This window comes from Helicoverpa zea, chromosome 30 (assembly GCF_022581195.2).
Source record: "Helicoverpa zea isolate HzStark_Cry1AcR chromosome 30, ilHelZeax1.1, whole genome shotgun sequence".
In the NCBI taxonomy this organism is placed as follows: domain Eukaryota; kingdom Metazoa; phylum Arthropoda; class Insecta; order Lepidoptera; family Noctuidae; genus Helicoverpa; species Helicoverpa zea.
The window spans coordinates 6,115,619-6,127,080 of NC_061481.1; the positions used below are offsets into that span (position 1 = coordinate 6,115,619).

The 11,462-nt window shown below is 35.9% G+C and overlaps 1 protein-coding gene across 1 annotated transcript in view; it reads left to right on the plus strand.

Annotated features, from left to right (window-relative positions):
• Positions 1-11,462, plus strand: part of LOC124644541 (serine-rich adhesin for platelets-like) — a 48,873-nt gene that overhangs the window by 23,419 nt on the left and 13,992 nt on the right. The window contains exons 17-23 of the mRNA XM_047183979.1: positions 8,823-8,921; positions 9,319-9,366; positions 9,813-9,953; positions 10,238-10,282; positions 10,489-10,536; positions 10,782-10,829; positions 11,363-11,410. Of these exons, the coding sequence (XP_047039935.1) occupies positions 8,823-8,921; positions 9,319-9,366; positions 9,813-9,953; positions 10,238-10,282; positions 10,489-10,536; positions 10,782-10,829; positions 11,363-11,410 (477 nt within the window). The remainder of the gene's footprint in view (positions 1-8,822; positions 8,922-9,318; positions 9,367-9,812; positions 9,954-10,237; positions 10,283-10,488; positions 10,537-10,781; positions 10,830-11,362; positions 11,411-11,462) is intronic.

Sequence of the window (11,462 nt, forward strand, 5' to 3'; positions counted from 1 at the left end):
GACGAATGTCCAGGATCGTTTGAAAAATATAAAAGACAAGCAGTTTCAGAGGATTGTACAGGTTGCAATGCTAGTTTTTATTGTTAAAGACATTTCATAAAGAAGGAAGGACCAGGATCTGATGAGGATCTGGAAACCCTGAGAAATCGAGGGCAACTCTTGAATATTGTAGGCACGCATCGAGTCATAACCAGACATAAATAATGTCGCGACAATAAATAAATAATGTCGCGACACCTTTTCACACACGGTCGGTTAGCCCCATGGTAAGTTATTTTATTAACTTGTGTTATGGGTGCTAACACAACTGATAAACTACATATAGCTACATATATACATATTTATAAATACATATAGTAACACCCAGACCACGGCCAACAAGCATGCTCATCACACAAATATCGACCGAACCGGGAATCGAACCCGGGACCTCAGGTTCGGCAGTCCGGCTTGGTGACCTTTGCGCCACAGAGGTCGTCAAAAGACATGTGAGTGTATTTTTGAGGGTACTGGTAAACAGTGAAGGTTTGGAGCTGATTTGATTATGGAGACTACAGAGAGTCAAGGGAACTCCCGAACGGTATGTTGCAACTACCACGTGTTTGAGCTTATTTTATTCGTATTGGCGAAGACTTTCCACAAAGATAGGTTTGACTGCCATTGTGGGATCGACAGCTAAGATCAGATATAGTTATGGGAACTCCTTTACAATTTATAACGTAACCTTGTGTTGGAGCTTATTTTATTTTAGGTGATGAGAATTCACTACTAACTTGGGTTAAAGCAGCCATTGCAGGAATGAGATCTTTTATTTTTGAGGGATTAATCACCTAAAGAGCCCCAGTTTCAGGTTTTTTTCGAAACCGCCTGACGACTTGTAGCTGTCGAATTGTAACAACGACTTCTAGAGAGTAGGATTCGGGGCTGCTGGCTTTACGTTTCTAGAGCCTTGACAAAAGTGTAATTCTGTCCCTTTCTTTGTTTTATAAAGTCGGCATTATTTTATTTTGTAGCATTTTACAAACAAATCCAACTTCAAACATATAAAAAAGCAACAAGAAAACAAAAGCAAGAAAGAAATTAAAAAGATGTTAGGTGCATCGGTCTAGAAGTCGGTGTCTAGAGGATGCATCTATATTTATTTAACCACCGAGATCTAGACCGATGCATATAAACAGTTTTCTTGTTGTTTTAGAAGTTGTTTTTTTTGTAAAAAGTTTTTATTTTTAACTTTTGTGAAAAGTTCTCGTCAATACGAATAATATAAGCCCAAACACGACGTAACTAAAACATACCGAGTTCTCTCGACTTTCTCACGTCTCCATCATCAGATAAGCTCTAAACCTTCACTGTTCAGTGGCGGATTTACAAATTTGCCGCTAGTAGGCCATTCAATTTTTGCCGCCCCTAATGATTGTGAACTTAATGATATTTCTGTCAGTTACTAGATTATTTTTGCAACCCGCTATGTACCGAAGAGTTTAATGTTGACCTAACAAGTTTATCTGACAGCGACTTTAAAGCGTAAAACCTCTGTAACTTTTAAACGGCTCATTGATTTTCATGAAACTCGCCCGTAAAACACCTGTAATACAAAAAAAATACTAAATTAAAATCGGTTCATTCGTTCGGGTAGGTACCTACTATATCAGAGGCGCACCCAACGGGTGGCACCCCCCCAAAAAAACGACACAATATAATCACGGACTAAAATTGTAATTGAAGTACTTAAAAATTGTGTAGAAATCATTCATGGTGCTTTTTGCTAGGTTTAACATAAAGAAACCGGAGTCATACCACTGCAAAGTTATAAAGCGCTAACTAGTTTTATAGAATCCAGTGTCAAGTAAAAAAGCCGCGAGCGCAGCGAGCGCAAAATTTTTAAGATTTAGAACAGTAAAGTACCAAAACGAGTTTATAAAACCGGCCTAAAGTGAAAAAGTCGCGAGCGTAGCGAGCGCCAAATTTTTTGAGTTTTGAGGACACAAAAGCGAAATTATTTGGGACACAAAAGTCCTCCACCTCCTGAACAGCTTAGAAATCGTCAGCGTAGAGCGTCAGTTGTTTTTGCTACTTCGGTGCTTTAACTTTTTGTTAGATTGGACTCAAAGAGCGCAGAATAAACCAGAAAAGATGAAGAAACCGCGAGCGAAGCGAGCGGATTTTTCAATTTATTTTTATTGAAACGCTATTGGAATATTTTAAAATTCATGATCACATAAACCTAAGCATATATTAAATAAAATAAAAAATAAAATAAAAATAATAAATAATAGTTTTAAAAAAACTAAAAAAACACGCTTTTTATAGAAAAACGAACCAAAAAATAGAAAATAAATTTTAATGAATTTAAATTAAGAAAACAGTGTTAAAAATTTCAATGAATATAAATTAATAATAGTGTGAATACAAAAAAAAATATTTAAAAAAAGCGTGGGGTGCATGGTGTCAATAGTTATAAATATTTTATTGACAGATATGAGTACAGTGATTTTCATTTAGATAATATCTTAAAAAGCACCCCACGCTTTTTTTAAATATTTTTTTTTGTATTCACACTATTATTAATTTATATTCATTGAAATTTTTAACACTGTTTTCTTAATTTAAATTCATTAAAATTTATTTTCTATTTTTTGGTTCGTTTTTCTATAAAAAGCGTGTTTTTTTAGTTTTTTTAAAACTATTATTTATTTTCTACTTTTTAGTTTGTTTTAAAACTATTATTTGTTTTGTAGAATTAAAATTATCTTTAGTATACAAAAAATTGTCAATATTACAGAAAACTGCTAAAGATAATTATTGGAAATAAAAATTAACATCGAGTCCTGCCTTATCGACTGTAGAGAAAAATTCTAGAAAATTTTAATTAATTTTCTTACCTTATTGACTATAGATGAAAATTATATAAATTAACAAAAAAAATATTTTGCAAATTGAAAAGCCTAGAAGTCGGTGTCTAATGGATGTTACTAAGTTAATTTTGCCACCGACTTCTAGGCCGATGCACCTAAAATTAGTTTTTTTTTTGCTTTTTAGTGTTTTGGGAAGTCGGTTTAATTTTTTTGTAAAAAGGTTATTTATTTAAAGCTTTACAGTGATATGAATAGTTGTCACTATCCATACAAGTCCAAACGAGGTATTTTACATATTCAATTGTCGAGTTCCCTCGACTTTCTCTGGTCTCCATCATCAGGTCAGCTCCAAACCTTCACTGTTGCATAGGTCTTGTCAATACGAATAATTTAAGCCCAAACACGAGGTAGTTTACATATTCAGTTGTCGAGTTCCCTCGACTTTCTCTGGTCTCCATCATCAGGTCCGCTCCAAACCTTCACTATTGCAAAGGTCTTGTCAATACAAATAATTTAAGCCCAAACACGAGGTAGTTTACATATTCAGTTGTCGAATTCCCTCGACCCTCTCTGGTCTCCATCATCAGGTCAGCTCCAAATCTTCACAGTTGAATAGTGCTTTTAGGCGTACACCTGAGTGTCAAGTTTTTACCCTATGTATGCCTACAACTTTTGAAGGTTGCCCTCGATTTCTCAGGGTTTCCATCATCAGATCCTGACCTGATGACTATGGGACCAACTGGCAGCTATTCCGAGTCGAACAAAAAAAGAATCACGTAAATCGGTCTATAAACCTCGGAGTAATCGATGTTTATGTGTAACCTCCTCCTTTTTGGGAAGTCGGTTAAAAATGGAATTATTTTATCAAATTATTGTATTGTCATCGGTCCTCAATAAATCTACAAAGTTTGAACGAAATCTGGCCGTTTCAAGTGGGTCAAAATCGCGCCCAAAGAAGTCGGTTACAAACATACAGGTGAAGCTAATAAAAAGCGTGTAAAAATAGCCTTTATTCAGACCTTGTTTACAGTATACAATCTTAATCTAACAACTCTGACGAGTTGATGACACCAACGACCTGGTCTGTTTGCCCAACTTTGGCAAAGGCCTCCTCCATTTCCTTCCACTCTGCTCTGTATTGGGCTCTTCTAGTCCATATATACCCTGCTATGCTTTTAATTTATCATATCATATCATTTATTGCATTCCATAATGTACAGTTGGTGGAAAATATAAAATAATAGAGGTAGTCGCAATTATGGACCCTGATGGGCACAGCAAAATAGTTAGAAGAGAGGAAGGCGTTTAATGTAATATAGTAGTATCACAGATTATATAATAGTTAGTAGTATGAAGTATAATATTTAAGTATTTATTTATATTATAATATTACGTATATTTTTGTGTAGCATAACTTCGTTTTATAGTTATTTTTATTTATACGTTGCTTTTATTTAATTTTAGGTTATTTTTTTATCGGTTAATTTCGTCATTCCATCTTCGGTACTGTCTTCCTCGATTTCTTTTCTTGTCCCTAGGGTACCAAGATATTATGTTTTTGTTCCACTTGTCATTGCCTCTGACTATGTGGCCGGACCATTTCCACTTTAGTTTCCTTATTCTAGTTGTGACATTCTCAATTTTCATGCGCCTTCGGATAGTGGTGTTTCTTATTCTATCAGATTTTCTTATATTTAGCATGCTTCTTTGCATTGCCGTCTGACACGTTTCAAGTTTCTTATATTGCGCTTTGGTGAGAGCCCATGTCTCGCAGCTATATGTCAAGACTGGGAGTATACAAGTGTTATACAGTTTTGTTTTCACGTACGTTTTGATTTCTGTATTCTTCATTATTTCCTTAAACCCCCAGTAGCGTTTCCATGCATTCCCAATCCTTGTGTCGATTTCTTTTGTCATTATATCAGTGACCGAGATTTGTTGGCCCAAGTAAGTGTACCTATTCTTTTACAAACTCTACTGGTTCGCCGTTTAAAAGAATATTGTCTTGCAATGCGTTTGTCATAGCTTTGGTTTTTGAAGTGTTCATCGTCAGACCTACCTTGCGGCTTTCTCCATCCAGATCAGTGATCATGTATTGTAGTTGGTCTTTGCTCCTTGCCAGTATTATTATGTCATCAGCGAACCTCAAGTGTGTAAGATTTTCGCCATTTATGTTAAGTCCGTAGTGGTCCCATTCCAGTCTCCGAAAGATATCTTCCAGTACAGCTGTGAATAATTTAGGTGACAGTGGATCTCCCTGGCGTACGCCTTTGTTTATGTTTATTTGTTTCCCTTGTTTCTCTAGTTTTATTCTTGCTGTACTGTTAGTGTATATGCTTTTTTTAAAATCCTAATGTATTTCTGGTCGACTCCTTGTTTCTTCAGACATTGCCAGATACTGTTGTGTTCTATTGAGTCAAATGCCTTGTTGAAATCGATGAAGCAACAGTAGAAGGGCACTTTAAACTCTTTGGCTTTTTCAAAAAGTTGTCTTACCGTTAGTATATGGTCCAATGTTGAATAGCCTGACCGGAAGCCAGCCTGTTCCTTGGGCTGGTTTTCATCAAGAGTTTTGGTTATTCGCCTTAGGACAATTTTTGCAAAAAATTTGTAATGTTCGACATTAGGCTTATTGGTCTGTAGTTGTTAATTTCTCCTTTGTCCCCCTTTTTATGGAGTAGGATTATTGTTGATGTAGTCCACTGTGCAGGAATTTCCTCGGTGTGCAATATGTCGTTGAAAATGTGTTTAAGTAGTGGTACTAGCTCGTTTTTACAATCTGTAAGTAATTCGTTGCTGATATTATCAGGGCCGGGAGCTTTATCCTTCTTCTGTGTTTCTATTGCCTTGTATATTTCTTCTATTAGTATAGGTGGAACCGCGTCGGTGTTATTTAAGTCGGTGTTTACTATTTGGTTCTTGCTGGAGTAAAGGTTTTCGTAGAATGTAGTTGCTATTGACAGTATATCATATCTTTTTGTTTTCGTTTTCGAAAGTCGGTCTTTCATATTGGGTATCCAGTTTTTCTTTTCTTTTAAAGTTTTTAGAGCTTTTTAATACCTCCGGTTTTGCTTATGTATTTTTCAAAAGTTTCACGCCTCGTGCGTTCTCTGTCTTTTCTTATTTGGTTTTTGATTTCTTTACTTATTTCGCTTATTTTGTTTCTGATAATTTTTGTTTTCTTTGTAGTATTTAACAGTTTTGATCTTGCTTCTAGGAGTGTAATTACTTTCTCTGACAAGTTTTTCTTATCCTTCGTATTATATTTAGTATCAGGTTCTGGTCTCAATGTCAATATTTCATGTAGTATGTTGTACTTCTGCTGAGTATTTATACCCTCAAAGGATGATTCTGTCACTAATTTCAGTTTGTCTTTGATGGTGTTTAACATTTGTTTGTTATTTGGTGTTGGTCTTCTGACTTTGAAGGGTCGACTTTTAATAGTGCCCATTGACCTGCTCAGACGTGCTCTGAGGACTCGGTGGTCGCTATTAAAATTTAGATAAATGGTGCCGCAGTCGTCAATTAATTTTGGTCTATTTGATAAGATGTAATCAATTTCGTTTTTGAAACTGCCGCCTGGCGATTCCCAAGTCCATCTTTTTGAAGTTCTTTTCTTGAATAGGCTGTTCATTATCCTCATGTTATTTTCCATCGCCATTTCCATTAGTTTTTGTCCGTTCCTTGTTCTTTTCCCTCTGATGTAAGGGCCAAGTACAATATCTTCTCCATTTCGTGGACTTCCAATCTGAGCATTGAAATCTCCCATTACTATGCAGTGTTTGTATGTGTACTTTTTTAGGGCGATGTTGAGAGTTGAGTAAAATGCATCGATTTCTAAAGTAGATGACTGCTCTGTTGGTGAGTATTTAATTTGTTGAGTTTTGAGGACACAAAAGCGAAATTATTTGGGACACAAAAGTCCTCCACCTCCTGAACAGCTTAGAAATCTCAGCGTAGAGCGTCAGTTGTTTTTGCTACTTCGGTGCTTTAACTTTTTGTTAGATTGGACTCAAAGAGCGCAGAATAAACCAGAAAAGATGAAGAAACCGCGAGCGAAGCGAGCGGATTTTTCAATTTATTTTTATTGAAACGCTATTGGAATATTTTAAAATTCATGATCACATAAACCTAAGCATATATTACAGTGAGTTTATTAATCGTTTATTTATATATGGATTGTGTACTCGTATAATTATAAAAAAAAAAAACTGTAAAAAAATTCGCAAAATTTGCCGCCCCTCTAAATCTGCCGCTCTAGGCACTGGCCTACTTGGCCTATTGGTAAATCCGCCACTGTCACTGTTTGATAGTATCACCAGACATACATCTGAGAATCAAGTTTTGATCCTATGCATGCCTACAAAATTTCTGATAGTTGCCCTCGATTTCTCAGGATTTCCATCATCAGATCCTGACCTGATGACAATGGAAATAAACGGCGAGTATACTCTTTCACTACAAAGAAATGATTTCTCAAATCCGTCAAACTTGGTCGTTTAAATTCCCCATTGAAATGAGGAAAATATTTGATGTTTACACCTGATTTTCTCTAGATTCCCATGGTTCACATTGATGCCAATGCCATAGTAAATCAGAGCCTTTATCATTATACTGTGCTATGTTTCGTTCGTATCCGCCGTGGGTATGGTTTTCATACTAAGGTGCCCAATGACCTTTGAATGATTTAAAATTTTTCACAGTTTAGAGGCCATTATATTTAAGAAGTGTTTGATATGAATTTCACTTTTTATTCAAAACTTTAATATCTCTACGCGTTCATGTGAAAAAGGGTAGGTAGTAAGTTTATAATTATGAAAAAAATATTTTATGTCATGTAAGCAAAAATAATATTTTAATTTTTTATGTAACTTCAAATTTATCATTTTCGCAATTTTTCCTTTATCTGTACTATATAACGTTGCTTCGTGCCGAATTTTAAGATTCTGAGTTCACGGGAAGTACCTTGTAGGTTTTGATTCCCTAGCGTGTGACGGAAATTCGTCTAAGGTGTCGGTAAAACTGCTGTATCTTTTGATCGCGTTAACTTAGAAGTTTGATTTTTTCATTGCTTAAAGGGACAATAGACCTAGGTATTTGGTATAAATTTCAATTTGGTACCTTTATTCGTTCGTGAGAAATAAGGTAGTAAGTTTCATTTTATTAAAATATTTTTATTATATTATATAACAAAAAAAATGTGATTTTCGCAATTTTTCCTATATTTGCATTATATGACAATGCTTCATGCCAAATTTCAAGATTCTGAGTTTACGGGAAGTACCCTGTAGGTTTTGATTCCTTTGCGAGTGTCGAGAATTTGTTGAAAATATCGACATAATCGGTTGTATCTTTTGATTGGCTTGGCTTAGAAGCTTGATATTTTCACAGCCTAAAAGGACAATAGACCCGAGTATTTCATGTGAATTTCAGCTTGATACGTCCGCGCGTTCTTAAGATAAAGGGTCTTGACAGACAGACAGACAGACAGACAGACAGACAGACAGACAGACAGACAGACAGACAGACAGACAGACGGACAACAAAGTGATCCTATAAGGGTTCCGTTTTTTCCTTTCGAGGTACGGAACCCTAAAAATTCGCATATTGACAAATAAATAATAATATGCTATGAGAAAAACTTATTGCTGTCTCAGTTATAATATTCTAAGAAACACTTTTGCAGTTTTTCAAACCACAACACCAATTAGGTACTAGTTATTGTAAATTATCAAATAAATTACGTTACATACCGTAAGCATATTTTACTGTTTTATTCGATGTAATTCAATGCAAAAAATTGCGAGTTTTATATATTATTACCCCCACGACTTATCCCGCCCCAGCTGTCACCCGCGCTGGCCATCTTGCTATTTCATGTGTTTGGATTTAAAGTTCGCGAAGGTGACAATTTATATTTTTTCTTTGTTTTAGTTAGACTTTTATAGATTTTTTTTTACTTTCCAGTGTCTCTTTTGGACGTCTTGGAGCAACTCCGCATCAGATCAGGTCATGAAGATATCATTGACTTCTTTAAGAGACTCATGTCCATTACTGGAACCAAATGTAAGTGGTAACTTACTTTACAAACTCTAATGTTCATAATAATCGGCATTCTAGCCGATTTTCTGTACGACAGCTGTTCTCATATAAGGAGATCAGCCAGCTGCGCAGGACATAGGTATTATAGTGCACGAGCATTTGCGCAGACACAGCTGCACTCACTATTCCTTCACTCTCATAGCGCGATGGGACGGCAATCCGACACAACCGGAGAGAGTCTAGGCGCAGGACCAACATTAACGTGCTCTCCGATGCACGAGTGTATCAATCACCAAGCTTTAGACCAGTGGTTCTTAACCGATGGTCCGCGGACCTCTGGTGGTCCCTGGAGGCATTCCAAGTGGTCCGCGAAGCTCTGATTCCCAACGATGCGTTATCTAACTTTTGTATGTTGTTTCAGCCGTTCAAGAAGCGTGGCAGGTGTTGATATCGGTCACATCTACCACCGGTGAGTTTACAAACATTACGAACTCTTCAAAATATTGCTCTGAATAGGCTGAAAGCATTCTCTCTCTGATCAGAGATCTAGGTACATGTAAACATTATTTATTTTAAAAAATAAATATGTTGGTATATATTTCACCGGAAAATAACAAGACTCGTAAGTTGATAAATTTTCTAGGTAATTGATCAACTCTCGGAAAATATTAAACGGCAGCTGAAATGTACTATTTAACGCATTGAATTTTAGATAATTGGCTCATTTGTGGATGATTTTACTTGTAGCAATATAGTTAATTATTAAATTACGGCTAGTTACAGTAAGTTGACCAATTAGCTAAAATTCAAACTACACTTTTTGAACGCCCCCAAAACGCCCGCCTTTCATCACTTGCTACGTGTGTTTACCGGAAAAATAGAGTGAATTCTTATACAATGTCATTTTCCTTTCAGATATATTCGTTTTCTTCGACAAAGTGAACAAGTATACGAGTGTGGAGGTCATAGTGTTCCTCGAGACGATACTACGAGTCACCAATGCTACCAACATCAGGGTAGCGGCCGCCATGTTGGCTAAAATCTGCGGGTTAGACGGTGAGATGACAATTCGCACATATACTTTTTTAGAGTAATACACTGCAAACTTTTTGTCGGCTAATAAAAACTATCCTATGTTCTTTCTCAAGGTCAACTCTATCTCTGTACCAAATTTTATTAAAATCAGTTCAGTGGTTTAGACGTGCAAGCGTAACAGACAGACAGACAGAGAGACATACAGAGTTAGTTTCGCATTTATATAAAGTAATGCCTGATTCCATCATTTATTGTTCCTATACTCCTGAAGCAGTCGGGTTATTTAGAACTTTGCTTGTTTACAGATTTCTTCGACATCATCCTGGTGATATTTGAAATAACAGAAATGGGTATGTATTATTAGTTTACATCACTTAAGTACAGTCAACTTCAGGTCAGTGGTAACAGTTTTATAGGAAAATCGTACTTATTACTATTGAGTTAAGGTGCATGACAGTTACCACTACTGTGCAGTCTACCGTACTAGCTATTTTGTTTTAAATATTCAGGAAAATAGATTTATTTAGAGAGTTTTGACATTATTATATTTTTACAGATATCGTCAAATTCTTCGAGAACATTATAACGATCAGTAAAGCATTTTGTAAGTACCTTCTTATCATTAACTATATTTTTTAAAGAAAATGTGTGCTTTTAGGGGTCAGATAGGAAGTCTTAGGTATATAAAACCGGCCCTGGTACATACAGGCTTGCGAAGGAACATGATGTGATTTAGTCAGTAAGATTCTGACACTTCCTCATCGCTGCTAACCTACAGCGGGATCATTTGTTGATTTCCCATCAAAAATAAATAGAAAACCTACTCAGCTAAATCATTTTTTTCCACAGATTTAGAGGAAGCTGTGCTTGTAACTGAGGATTACACGTCTACAGACAGTAAGTACCAAGTCGTCCAAAATAATCAGAAGTAATTATGAGTCTTAAAACATAGGGAACTAGCGACCCGCCCCAGCTTCGCACGGGATAACAGTATTTCCCCACTATTTAATGTATGTTATTATACATATAAACCTTCCTCTTGAAACACTCTATCTGTTAAAAAAAACCGCATGAAAATCGGTTGCGTAGTTTTAAAGATTTAAGCGTACAAAGGGACATAGGGACAGAAAAAGCGACTTTGTTTTATACTATGTAGTGATGATGGTTATTGAATTATGATATAAACTGGATATAAGTTATGTCTTATATCTACTCGCAAAATATTGGATAGATAGACTATAAAAATCGATAGTAGTCGATCTAAAGTATCTAGTTGTAAATAACTGTTTTGTGTATGAAGACTGTTTATAATGTCAATCCTTCTCCATGTGAGAGGAGGCCTGTGCCCAGCAGTAGGATGATAAGAAGGCTGATGATATTGACAATCGAAACAAAATACATGCCTACGTAACTTTTTTCTCTTTGAACAGATTTCATCGACGCATTGAGGGACTTAAGAAGAGCTACAGGACAACCAAGTAAGTATCCGCTGCACTTTACAAAACTGTACAGTCAACTTCATGTCAGTGG